This window comes from Heterodontus francisci, chromosome 23 (assembly GCF_036365525.1).
Source record: "Heterodontus francisci isolate sHetFra1 chromosome 23, sHetFra1.hap1, whole genome shotgun sequence".
NCBI lineage: Eukaryota > Metazoa > Chordata > Chondrichthyes > Heterodontiformes > Heterodontidae > Heterodontus > Heterodontus francisci.
In genome coordinates this window covers 19,432,756-19,447,043 of record NC_090393.1, presented here as the reverse complement: position 1 = coordinate 19,447,043, position 14,288 = coordinate 19,432,756, and the positions used below count along the sequence as shown (strand labels likewise).

At 42.2% G+C, this 14,288-nt stretch overlaps 1 protein-coding gene across 1 annotated transcript in view; it reads left to right on the top strand.

Moving 5' to 3' along the window:
* Nucleotides 1-14,288, top strand: part of LOC137382906 (probable E3 ubiquitin-protein ligase HECTD4) — a 361,123-nt gene that overhangs the window by 342,092 nt on the left and 4,743 nt on the right. Inside the window, exons 72-75 of the mRNA XM_068055483.1 lie at nucleotides 627-848; nucleotides 1,222-1,388; nucleotides 12,125-12,320; nucleotides 13,469-13,691. Coding sequence (XP_067911584.1) covers nucleotides 627-848; nucleotides 1,222-1,388; nucleotides 12,125-12,320; nucleotides 13,469-13,691 — 808 coding nt within the window. The remainder of the gene's footprint in view (nucleotides 1-626; nucleotides 849-1,221; nucleotides 1,389-12,124; nucleotides 12,321-13,468; nucleotides 13,692-14,288) is intronic.

Below are 14,288 nucleotides of genomic sequence, written 5' to 3'. Positions count from 1 at the left end.
CATACCTTTTCTCCTCCAGTGGCACCATGCCCAATTAAAACATTTCATTCTTTGCCCCAGCTGAAATTGATGAACACAGCCATATCTGTATCCTTCCTGGTATGTTAGACTCAACTACTCACTGAAAAGTCAGTGAGCCATCAAAATACCAACCTTATTCCTCTTAATGATGCATTACATTCTGTTTACAAAATAGATTGAAAATAATTTAAAGCAAACTATTTATTCCTTGGGTAGTATTGTCACTAGTATTCCAGTAAAGCACAGTGGCTATGTGGAACTTTGTGTCCACTCAATCTGTGGGAGGGAAATAATCCGTTCCAAACTACATTCTGAGCTGTGTAACATCAGGGTGAAGTACTGGTGATCATGGGTCAATTGCTGATGCTGAAAGCAATTTAAAATTGATGAAGTAAATGTATCAAATTCTGTGTCATTAAATTGTATTGGCTTTAGTGGGGTTTTTTTAATTACAGCATATAGGTACCAATAAACATATTGACAACACTGAACAGACCCCTGCAGATCATCTGTAGTTGAACAAGGACTAGTAAGTGTTAAAATTGTCTTAGATTTTCTGACTAATTACAATGTAAATCTTATGTCTGGTTAAACACTTTTTTTAGGGCAAGCACATCCTGACGCCTGGCCCAATAACATATACAGAGGAGCAACTGCTACACTTCTTTGGGCAGTTACTTGGAATTGCTATCCGAGCAGATGTCCCACTCCCTCTTGATCTGCTCCCAACATTTTGGAAGACTCTAGTTGGTGAACCACTGGATCCAGAGTGGGATCTGCAGGAGGTTGATATCTTGGCGTACAACTATATCAAGAAATTTGAGACTGTAAGTAGTTCAGTACCTGTAAGAGTTTGTATTTTAAGATTCCACTCTTTCTCCCTCTCCTCCCAATAAACACACTTTTTCAGGGGTCTTTGACTTTTGAAGGCCTGGATTTTGGAATGGATTCCACTTGTCAATGATGGGTTGGGTGTTTGTGGCAAAAATCCCTCTACCTTATGGAAGGGCTTGGGTCTTTTGAGTGGAGTACCCCTTTTCCTCACTGGCCTACCCCTGGGGGTTTTGGGTCTTGTGATGTTAGGATCTTGCACATTTGCAGTTGATATCGGGGGTAATTCATTAAAAGAGACATGGCGTGGACTGTTTTCTCTGATTTTTAAGTGTTGAATAGTGCTTTATGTGATTCTTGTAATTCTAGGTTAATAATGAGACAGAACTTGAGGCGTTGTGTGCTGAAGTAACATCACATCACTTAACCACAGAGAGCCCTGAATCTCCCAACAAGCCCTGTTGTAAATTCAGCTACATCACCATGACAGGCGAGGAAGTGGAACTGTGTCCCGGAGGCAGGAATATCACTGTTATGTGAGTAAATGATAAATATACATCATCCTTCTCGGCTTTGATTACAAATAAAGGCTCGCTCTCCTGTCCAACAGCTTTGAGTCCTGCCCTTCAGAGGATGGGAAAACTACCGTTTCACCTACTGCATGTTAACCTCTTGGCAGGAATTCAGGAGCAGTACTGAAGAAGGTTGTGTCTTGACACTCTGCCTTCCAAGCTAAAGGCTAGGGGGACTTGAAGCAAATTCGAAAAGTGAGAAAGAATTAAAAGTGTAAAATGGCATTTTATGGCTGGATTTAGTGACAGTGAGTAAAAGAGGCAATTGTTTCAGATGTTTGAAATGTTTTTGGAAGGGAAGGGTGTGTGTGGTTTTTTTTTTCTCTTTCCCAACTAGCTACCAAGCTAGTTAAGGAGATATTAGAACAAAACTTGGCTGAAGAGGTAGTTTTTAAAGGCGTTTTAAAGAGGGAGAGAGAGACCAAAAGGTTTAGGGAGGGAATTCCAGAGCTTGGGGTCTAGATAGCCAAAGGCATGGCTGCCAAAGGTGGATGCGCAGGATGCCAGAATTGGAAGAGCCCAGAGATCTCAGAGGGTTGAAGGATGTTATAAAGGTGGAGAGGGATGAGGTCATGGAGGGATTTGAAAACAAGAATAAGAATTTTAAAATCAAGGCATTTCTGGACTGGGAGCCAGTGTAGGTCAGTGAATACAGAAGTGATTTGTGAAAGGGACATGGTTCAAGTTAGGATACGGGCAGCAGAGTTTGGATGAGCTCAAGTTTAAGGAAGGTGGAAAATAGGAGGCCAGCCAGGAAATCATTGAAATAGTCATGTCTGGAGTAAACAATGGCATGGATGAGGGTGTCAGCAGCAGAGGAGCTGAGATGGCCAGAGGAAGATGATAGAGGTGAAAGTAGGCAGTTTTGGTGATGGCACAGATATGTGATTGGAGGCTCGACTCAGGATCACCAAGGTTGCGAACAGTCTGGTTTGGCCTTGGACAGTGGTCAGGAAAAGGGATAGGGTCAGTGGTTAAGGAACACAGGTTGTGGCAAGGAACAAAGACAGTGGATTAGTTTGCAGTGGGGTTGTTGGGGGTTGGGGTGGGGGCAGGGAGCACGGTGGGGGCGCAACGGTGTCTTAGAAGTTTATCACCAGCCTCAGTGATATACGGCATTTAGCGAAAAAGGGGAAACAGGGAAGTATTCCCCTGAAAGTTAGATGAATAAATGGTATTGCATAGAGCCAAACAGTTCAAGATGCCTTGGAAAGTACAGTTGCTCTCCATCTGGAACAAAAAGTAACCAGCCTAGGTTGCCACACTTGATCACAATCCAGTTTCATGTGTTGGAAAGTCCTTGTTGGAATTTCAGGCGAGGATCGGCTCAAGCTCGGCTGTGATGCCTGCAGTCAAAAAGCCCAACAGTGCTCAGCATCTCAGTTCATACATGGACCTGAGCAAGGCTATTGCTTATAGAAACAGAAGAGGGGATAAATTTAGGAGGAAAAGTTTTTTTTTGTAGGAAAGATGGAGCAGGTCTCAGCTGCTACAACCTCTTTCAACTTTATCCTTCCCAACTTGTACTGTTAATATTTTTATATTTAGTGCAAAGTGTTGAGCAGTTGGCATACTGTTTATTTCCTGATGTCATGCTTAAGAAACATAAGAAATAGGAGCAATAGGTTCCTCGAGCCTGCTCCACCAATCAATACGATCATGGCTAATCCTCGGCCTCAATTCCATTTTCCCACCCACTTTCCATATCCCTTGATTCCCTGAGAGACCAAAAGTGTGTCTCTAAATAAAAAAACTAAATAAATTAACAAAATAGTGGAGGGGGGGAAGGGATCATGTGAGAGGAGATGTGGTTAATCAAAGGGAAACGACGAGATAATTGAGTAGGATAGCAATTTGAGTAATGATAACTAGAGTGTAGCAGGAAGGGACAGAGCATACAAACTTAAGAGATTGCAGAAATGGCAAAAAGACAGAGTTAAAGGCTCTGTATCTGAATGCACGCAGCATTTTTAACAAAATGGCTCAATTGTTAGCACTGATAGTAAATATGTATGACCTGATAGCCATCACTGAGACGTGGCTGCAAGGTGACCAAGGCTGAGACCTGAATATTGAAGAGTATTTGACATTTCGAAAAGACAGGAAGCTAGGAAAAAGTGGTGGGACAGCTCTGTTAATTAAGAATGTCATTAGTACAGTAGCGAGAGATGATCTTAGATCAAAAGGGCAAGATGTAGAATCAGTTTGGGTAGAGATAAGAAATTGGAATGGTAAGAGGCCACTAGTGGAAGTAGTTTGTAGGCCCCATAACAGTTGCTACACTATAGGACAGAGTACGCAGGAAGAAATTATGGCGTGTAAGAAAGGTACTGCAATAGTCATGGATGACTTTAATCCATATGTAGATTGGGTGAACCAGATTGGCAAAAGTAGCCTGGAAAATGAGTTCACAGTGTATTCAGGACAATTTCTTAGAGCAGTATGTTCTAGAGCCAACCAGGGAGCAGGCTGTTCTAGACCTGGTAATGTGCAATGAGACAGGATTAATCAATAACCTCATGGTGAAGGAGCCTCTGTGACAGTGATCATAACGTAATAGAATTTCATGTTCAGTTTGAAGGGGAGAAGTGTGGGTCTAAAACTAGTGTTTTAAACCTAAATAAAGGTAATTACAAGGGTAGGAAGGCAGAGCTAGCTAAAGTGAACTGAGGAACAAGGTTAGATGTCAGGACAGTAGCGATGCAGTGGCAAACTTTTAAGGAAGATATCTAATAACTCTCAGCAAAGATTTATCCTAGTGTGAAAGATGCATCATCCGTGGCTAAATATGGAAGTTACGGATAGTACCAAATGGAAAGAAACACTGTACAAATCTGCAAAGATTAGTGGTAGGTCAGAAGATTGGACAGATTTTAAGAAACAGCAAAGAATGATGAAAAAAAGGGAGGAAGTAGAGTATGAAAGAAAACTAGTAATATAAAAACAGATAAGAGTTTCTACAAGTATTTAAATAGGAAAAGAGTAACTAAAGCTAGTGTTGGTCCTCTGGAAAGTGAGTCTGGGGAATTGATAATGGAAAATAAGGAAATGGCTGAGGCATTGAACAGGTATTTTGTCTGTTTTCACTGTAGAAGACTTAGAAAACCTCCCAAAGATACTTGAAAATCAAGAGGTGAAAGGGCGGGAGGAACTTAATAACCATCACCAGGGAAAAGGTGGTGAGAAATCTATTAGACCTAAAGTCTGACAAGTCCCCAGGACCAGATGGCCTGCATCCTATAGACTTAAAAGAAGAGGCTGCAGAGATAGTACAGGCTTTAGTTATAATCGTCCAAAGATCCTTGGATTTTGGAAGGGTCCCAGTGGATTGGAAAATAGCAAATTTAGCACCTTTATTCAAGAAAGGAGAGAGACAGAAAGCAGGAAACTATAGGCCAGTTAGCCTAACATCTGTCATAGGGAAATTGCTCGAATCCATTATTAAGGAAGTTATAGAATGATACTTAGAAAATCATAATGGGATCAGACCGAGTCAACGTGGTTTTGTGAAAGGGAAATCACAGTTAACTGATTTATTAGAGTTCTGAGGAAGTAACAAGCAAGATGGATAAAGGGGAACCTGTAAATGTGGTGTACTTGGATTTCCAAAAGTCATTTGATAAGTTGCCACATCAAAGGTTACTACACAAGATAAGAGCACATGCTGTAGGAGGTAACATTTTAGCATGGATAAATGGTTAGCTAATAGGAAGCTGAGAGTAGGGATAAATGGGTCGTCTTCGGATTGGCAAGCTGTAACTAGTGGAGTGCCACAGGGATCAGTGCTGGGACCTCAACTATTTACAATCTATATCAATGACTTGGATGAAGGGACCAAATGTATGGTTGCTAAATGCCAATGACTCTCTAAGACCTTGACATCTTTGCTCAAGTGTGATGCCCAGAATTGAACACACAACTCCAGCTGGGCTGTAACCAGTGTTGTATAAAGGTTTAACATAATTTCCATATTTTTGTACTTCGTGCCTTTGTTTATAAAGCCTCAGATATCATATGCTCTTTTAACAGCCTTCTCAACTTGTACTACCACCTACAAAGATTTTTGTACATACAGCTCCAGGTCCCTCTGCTCCCAATTGGAGACACCTCTTTACACTTCCCTCCAGTCTGCAAACAACCGTTCACTATCTCTGTTTTCTGTCTCTTAAGCAATTTTGTATCTATGCTGCCACTGCCCCTTTGATCTTGTGGGCTTTAAATCTTGCTAATAAGTCTATTATGTGGTATTTTATCAAATGCCTTTTTAAAGTCCATGTACGCAACCTCAATGCCTACCTTTATCGGCCCTCTCCGTTACAATAAAGCTCCCTTATTGTAACTACTAATTTTTTTCACTCCAATTTGTGATGCTTACGAATATTCTTGCAACAGGTTACTAGCAACTTGGTAGTTCCATAATTAAATAGAACTTTAGAACTGTACAATTTTTGATTAAATTTCCTCCAACAGCCAAAGACTTGCAGGTTGATAGGTAAATTAGCCATTGTAAATTGTCCCTAGTATAGGTAGGTGGTAGGAGAATTGAGGGAAGGTGGGTGGGGATGTGGTAGGGAATATGGGATTAGTGTAGGATTAATATAAATGGGTGGTTGATGGTCGGCACCGACTCGGTGGGCCGAAGGGTCTGTTTCAGTGCTGTATCTGTCTTATGACTGTGACACCAAGATATGAAGGAAAATAAGTTAAGAGGAGGTAGAGTCTACAAAGGGATATAGATAGGTTAAGTGAGTGGGCAAAGATTTGGCAGATGGAGTGTAATGTGGGAAAATGTAAACTTGTCCACTTTGGTAGGAAGAATAGAAAAGCTGTATACTACTAAAATGGAGAGAGATTGCAGAACACAATGGTACAGAGGGATCTAGGTTTCCTGGTACATGAATCACAAAAAGTTAATTTGCAGGTACAACAAATGATTAGGAAGGCAGATGGAATGTTGGTGTTTATTGCAAGGGAAATCAAGTATAAAGGGAGGGAAGTTTCACTGCAGCTGTACAGGACCTTGGTGAAACCACATCTGCAGTACTGTGTACTCCCTATTTGAAAATGGATATAATTGCATTAGAAGCAGTTCAGAGAAGGTTCACTCAACTAATTCTGGGGATGAAGGGCTTATCTTATGAAGAAAGGTTCAACCGGTTGGTCCTATTACCCATTGGAGTTTAGAAGGGTGAGAGGTGATCTAATTGAAACATATAAGATCCTGAGGGGACTTGACAGGGTGGTTGTTGGAAGAGCGTTTCCTCTTGTGGGATAGACTAGAACTAGGCGACACAGATTTACACAGAGGGTAGTGAGGTCTCCCTTTTAAGATGGTAATGAAAACTTTTTTCTCTAAGGGTCATTAGTCTGTGGAATTCTTCCCCAGAAATCAGTGGAGGCTGGGTCATTGAATTTATTCAAGGCGGAGTTAGATAGATTTTTGATGGACAAGGGAGTCAAACGTTATGGGGGGGGGGGGGGGGGCAGGGGGGAGAGGATGGGGAAAGTAGAGGTGAGACCACGATCAGATCAGCCCTGATCTTAATAAATGGCAGAGCAGGCTTGGGGCTGAATGGCCTGCTCCTCAGTCCTGTGTTCCTATCTCAGTGATGGAACATCCACAACAGAATTCCAAAGACACTCAACCATTGGAATGCAGAAATTTCTCCTCAGTCCTAAATGATTGGCCCCTTATTCTGAGACTGTGCCCCTATGTTCTAGATTCCCCAGCCAAGGGGAAACAGCCTCTGTGTCTTTTATCCTGTCAAACGCCTTCAGAATCTTGTATGTTTCAATGAATTCACCTCTAATTCTTCTAAATTCCAGAGAACAAAGAACAGTACAGCACAGGAACAGGCCATTCGGCCTTCCAAGCCTGCGTCGATCTTGATGCCTGTCTAAACTAAAACCTTCTGCACTTCCGGGGACCGTATCCCTCTATTCCCATCCTATTCATGTATTTGTCAAGATGCCTCTTAAACGTCGCTATCCTACCTGCTTCCACCACCTCCCCCGGTAGCACGTTCCAGGCACTCACCACCCTCTGTGTAAAGAAATTGCCTCGCACATCCCCTCTAAACTTTGCCCCTCGCATCTTAAACCTATGTCCCCTAGTAACTGACTCTTCCACCCTGGGAAAAAGCTTCTGACTATCCACTCTGTCCATGCCGCTCATAACTTTGTAAACCTCTATCCTGTCGCCCCTCCACCTCCGTCGTACCAGTGAAAACAATCCGAGTTTATCCAACCTCTGCTCATAGCTAATGCCCTCCAGACCAGGCAACATCCTGGTAAACCTCTTCTGTACCCTCTCCAAAGCCTCCACGTCCTTCTGGTAGTGTGGCGACCAGATTGCACGCAATGTTCTAAGTGTGGCCTAACTAAGGTTCTGTACAGCTGCAGCATGACTTGCCAATTTTTATAATGTATGCCCCGACCGATGAAGGCAAGCATGCCGTTTGCCTTCTTGACTACCTTATCCACATGCGTTGCCACTTTCAGTGACCTGTGGACCTGTACGTCCAGATCTCTCTGCCTGTCAATACTCCTAAGGGTTCCGCCATTTACTGTATACTTCCTACCTATATTAGATCATCCAAAATGCATTACCTCACATTTGTCCGGTTTAAACTCCATCTGCCATTTCTCTGCCCAAGTCTCCAACCAATCTGTATCCTGCTGTATCCTCTGACAATCCTCATCACTATCCAACTCCACCAACCTTTGTGTCGTCCGCGAACTTACTAATCAGACCAGCTACATTTTCCTCCAAATCATTTATATATATAAACAGCAAAGGTCCCACCACTGATCCCTGCGGAACACCACTAGTCACAGCCCTCCATTCAGAAAAGCACCCTTCCACTGCTACCCTCTGTCTTCTATGACCTGTATCCATCTTGCCAGCTCACCTCTGATCCCGTGTGACTTCACCTTTTGTACCAGTCTGCCAGGAGAGACCTTGTCAAGGCTTTACTGAAGTCCATATTGACAACATCCACTGCCCTTCCTTCATCAATCATCTTCGTCACTTCCTTAAAAAACTCAATCAAGTTAGTGAGACACGACCTCCCCTTCACAACACCATGCTGCCTCTCGCTAATAGGTTCATTTGTTTCCAAATGGGAGTAAATCCTGTGCCGAAGAATCCTCTCTAATAATTTCCCTACCACTGACGTAAGACTTACCGGCCTATAATTTACTGGATTATCCTTGCTACCCTTCTTAAACAAAGGAACAACATTGGCTATTCTCCAGTCCTCTGGGACATCACCTGTAGCCAATGAGGATACAAAGATTTCTGTCAAGGCCCCAGCAATTTCCTCCCTTGCCTCCCTGAGTATTCTGGGGTAGATCCCATCAGGCCCTGGGGACTTATCTTGCCTTAATGCTTTGCAAGATGCCCAACACCACCTCCTTTTTGATAACGACATGACCCAGACCATCTGCGCTCCCTTCCCTAGACTCATCATCCACCAAGTCCTTCTCTTTGGTGAATACTGATGCAAAGTACTCATTTAGTACCTCGCCCATTTCCTCTGGCTCCACGCATAGATTCCCTCTGTCCTTGAGTGAGCCAAACCTTTCCCTGGCTACCCTCTTGCTCTTTATATACATATAAAAAGCCTTGGGATTCTCCTTAATCCTGCTTGCCAATGACTTTTCATGACTCCTTTTAGCCCTCCTGACTCCTTGCTTAAGTTCCTTCCTACTTTCTTTATATTCCTCAAGGGCTTCGTCTGTTCCCAGCCTCTTAGCCCTTACGAATGCTTTCTTTTTCTTTTTGACTAGACTCACAATATCCCTCGTTATCCAAGATTCCCGAAACTTGCCAAACTTATCCTTCTTCCTCACAGGAACATGCCGGTCCTGGATTCTAATCAACTGATGTTTGAAAGACTCCCACATGTCAGATGTTGATTTACCCTCAAACAGCCGCCCCCAATCTAAATTCTTCAGTTCCTGCCTAATGTTATAATTAGCCTTCCCCCAATTTAGCACGGTCACTCGAGGACTACTCTTATCCTTATCCACAAGTACCTTAAAACGTACGGAATTATGGTCACTGTTTCCGAAATGCTCCCCTACTGAGACTTCGACCACTTGGCCGGGCTCATTCCCCAATACCAGGTCCAGTACGGCCCCTTCCCTAGTTGGACTATCTACATATTGTTTCAAGAAGCCCTCCTGGATGCTCCTTACAAATTCTGCCCCATCCAAGCCCCTAGCACTAAATGAGTCCCAGTCAATATAGGGGAAGTTAAGATCATCCACCACTACGACCTTGTTACTTTTACATCTTTCCAAAAGACCCAATTTACTCAGCCTGTCATAGTAGGACAACCTTGTCATCCCAGGAACTAATCTCGTGAACCTTTGCTGTACCATCTCCAATGCAAGCAAATCCTTCCTCAGATATGAAACTAAAACTGTGCACAGTACTCCAGTGTGGTCTCCCTGAAGCCCTATATAATTGTAACAAAACTTCCTTTTTCTTGTACTCCAATCCCCTTGCAATAAAGGCCAACATGCCATTTGCCTTCCTAATGTCTTGCTGTACCCGTATGCTAACTTTGCGTTCCTTGTACAAATACATTCAAGTCCCTTTGAAGATCAACATTTAGAAGTTTCACTTTTTTTTTAAATTCTGCTTTTCTATTAATACATAAGTGAATAACCTCACACTTGCCCAAATTATACTTCCTCTGCCACCTTGTTGCCCACTCACTTGACCTGTCTCTCTCTTTGCAGCCTCTCTGTGTCGTCCTCATAGCTTACGTTCCCACCTAGCTTTGTATGGTCAGCAAACTTAAGATACATTACTCTCCATCTCTTCGTTTAAGTCATTTAGTATAGATAGTAAATCGCTGAGGCCTCAGCACTGATCCTTGCAGCACTCCACTAGTCTCAGCCTGTCAACTTGAAAATGCCCCACTTATGCCCACTCGTGGCTTCCTGTCTGTTAACTAATCCTCTGTCCATGCTAATATATTACGCCCCAACTCCATGAACTCTTAACTTGCATATAACCTTTTGTGTGGCACCTTATCAAATGCCTTTTGGAAATTCAAGTATACTACATCTACTGGTACTCCATTATCTACCCTACTAGTTACATCCTCAAAAAATGCTAATAAATTTGCCAAACATTATTTCCCTTTCGTAAACCATGTTGACTTTGTCTGATGATATTGTCATTTTCTAAGTGCATTGTTAAGACTTCCTTAATAATAGATTCCAGCATTTTCCTGATGACTGATATACTAACAGGTCTGTCAGTCCCTGTTTTCTGTCTCCCTCCTTTCTTGAATAGCAGTGTTACATTTGCTAACTTCCAATCTGCTGGGATCGTTATAGAATCCAGGGAATTTTGAAAAATCATAACCAGCACATCCACTATCTCTGCAGCTATCTCTTTTAGAACCCTAGGATGTAGGCCATCAGGTCCTGGGGATTTGTCAGATTTTAGTCCCTTAACTTTCTCCAATACTTTTTCTCTGCTGATATTAATTACCTTAAATTGCTCACTCTTATTAGCCCCTTGGTTACCATAAGAACTAGGAGCAGGAGTAGGCCATTCAGCCCCTCAAACCTGCCCCGCCATTCAATAAGATCATGGCTGATCTGTCCCAGGCCTCAACTCCTCTTATGAGCCTGCTCCGCATAACCCTCGACTCCCCGAGATTTCAAAAATCTATCTACCTCCTTAAATACATTTAGCCTCCACAATTCTGAGGTAGAGAATTCCAGAGATTCACCACTCTGAGAGAAGAAATTCCTTCACATCTCAGTTTTAAATGTGTGCCCCCTTGTTCTGTAACTGTCCCCTAGTTCAATATTCCCCCACCAGTGGAAACATATTCTCAACATCTACCCTGTCAAGCCCCCTTAAAATCTTGTATGTTTCAATCAGATCACCTCTCATTCTTCTAAACGCCAATGAATAAAGACCTAAACCTGTTTAGTTGTTCTTCATAAGGCAACCCCTTCATCCCAGGAATCAGCCTAGTGAGCCTTTTCTGAACTGCCTCCAATGCTAGTATATCCTTCCTTAAATACAGGGACTAAAATTGTATGCAGTACTCTGGGTGTGGCCTCACCAACACCCTGAACAGTTGTAACAAGACTTCCCTATTAAACTCTAACCCCCTAGCAATAAAGGCCAAAATTCCATTTGCCTTCCTAATTACTTGCTGCACCTGCATGCTAACTTTTTGTGTTTCATGTACAGGAACACCCAGATCCCTCTGTACTGCAGTATTTTCTCCATCTAAATAATCTGCTTTTTTATTCTTCCTACCAAAGTGGGTGACCCTTTATTTCTGGTATGTAATTTGTGTCATCTATTGTGAAGACAGACTCAAAATATTTGTTCAATGTCTGTGCTCTTTCCTTTTTCCCCATGATAATTTCTCCTGTCTCTGCCTCTAAGGGACCAACATTTAATTTAGCTGCTATTTTTATATACTTGTAAAAGCTCATACAATCTGTTTTTATATTTCTGGCTAGTTTACTATCATGCTATTTTTTCCCTTTTTGTCAACTATTTGGTTGCCCTTTGCTGGTTTCTAAAACACACTCAATCCTCAGGCTTATATTATGAGCCTCCTCTTTTAATCCACTACTATGCTTAACTTCCTTAAGCCAGGATGGATCTTTTTGCTGAATTTTTATTTTTTTAATGATTTCATTTTGTACAGATGGGAAAATAAAGATGCATATGCATCAGCAATACGAAATCTGAGGCTACAGGAGATTGAGAACACTGAATGCATGACTGCAGTGCGTGCGGGACTTGGCTGCATCATTCCCTTACAGCTCCTGACGCTGCCAACACCCCTGGAAATTGAACTGAGGACATGTGGACTGCCCTACATCAACCTGGAGTTTTTAAAGGTACTAATCATTAGTGAAGAGGTTCAGGAAACTAGTTCCACTTTCCTACAAACCTGTCCCACTACAGTACGTTTATTCAAAATCGTCTAATTTATACTGCAGAAGGATTCGGAGACCAGTAGTGCACCATTCTTTAGATGTTGCAAATGTGACTTTACCATTCTGCCTGCAATTCTGTATCTCCAGCGATAACACTGCAATATAAATAGGCACAGCCATTAATTTATTTTTTCAGAAGAGTGATCGAATTGGAGAATGCTGCAAGTGCTGTTAGAATCTGAATTGAAGTGCCTTTGAGTAGCATGAAACTTGGCACTTGAATAACAATAAGGCTAGTTGGTTACTGGAACTTTGTCTTACAAACCCAACATTTGTTTATCTCTGTTCCCTAGTACTGTTTTAAACTAAAATTAGAGTAAGAAGTAAAGTGCTGGTTAGCAGAACTGGGAGTGTGGAGCTTGCACCATCAGCCATTATCAGTAGTAGTAGCCATTACATAGTTAACAAGTTCTCAGCTCAGCTGCAGTCACAGGCACTTTAATTCTGAGTTTAATATGAGTCAAGCGGAGAGCATTTATTGACTAAGATTAGCTGGAAATGTCTTTCACTGTTAGACATTTGAAGAGGACAAAAAATGTGAACTTTAAAGCACATTGCCCATTAAAAATGAAGTGCCAGAGAGTGGGTCCATCTCGTACCTGGTAAAAGTATCCCACAAAAAAAAAGCTAGTCTAATGATGGCCATGAAACCATTGTTGATTGTTGTAAAAACCCATTTGGTTCACTAATGTCCTTTAGGGAAGGAAATCTGCTGTCCTTACCTGGTCTGGTCTACATGTGACTCCAGACCCACAGCAATGTGATTGACTCTTAAATGCCCTCTGAAATGGCCTAACAAGCCACTCAGTTCAAGGACAATTAGGGATCGGCAATAAATGCTGGCCTAGCCAGTGACACCCACATCCCACAAACAAATAAAAAAAAATTGACAATATTTATTACCTTTTCCCTACAACCATTCTGCACTGTCTGGCCAAGGTAAGTTGCTTGACCTGATTATAAAGAGTGGCTAGTAGAATTTTATTTTGTTATTGTGAATTATGAACACGTTTGTGCCTTCACTCCTCTTAACCTTTGCCCCCACCCAGGCTCACACTATGTACCAGGTAGGACTGATGGAGACTGATCAGCATATTGAATTCTTCTGGGCAGCGCTGGAGATGTTCACTCAGGAAGAACTCTGCAAATTCATCAAGTTCGCCTGCAACCAGGAACGAATACCATTCACCTGTCCATGCAAAGACGGCGGTCCAGATACCGCCCACGTTCCTCCATATCCTATGAAGATTGCTCCTCCTGACGGAGCTGCAGGTAATCTCGAGCTGTATATGTCACTGTAAATATCTCAGTTGCAGTCAGTCCTTTCAGCTTTAGACCAGCAGTTGAGACTGCGTTGTCACAGTGTTGAATATTTTCTACGTCAACCCTTTATGTCCCCTGTATCCCACAGCATGCCAAGATGATAGAAATGCAGCCTCTCTTCTTGTGATGCCACTGTAGGCTAGAAGCTGGTTCGCTTTCCAGATTTTTATCATCTTCGCATGAAAAAGTACTTGCACCCTCAGGTAGAGCAGCAAAGTGTAACTGACATCAGAAAAAGGCTCAGCTGGAGACCCGCTCTCTAACACTGTCAGTAACCTCTGAAAACCATTTTGTGTCTGAGGAAATCTGAATTGCTCCGAAGAAACAGAATTTCTTCTCTTTACAGAATAGTGTGCTGTTTCAGCAAATCTTTGGGAAAGGACAAACGTGATGTATCAAAGAGTTGGATAGGATGGGATATTTGCGTTTAAATTTTATATATTTTAGCAGAGTCAGGAAGAGAATACTTTCAAGATGTTTTCAATCTGGTTACACGTGAACAGTAACTATTCGAAACACACCAATTAACAGATCATCTCCACAACC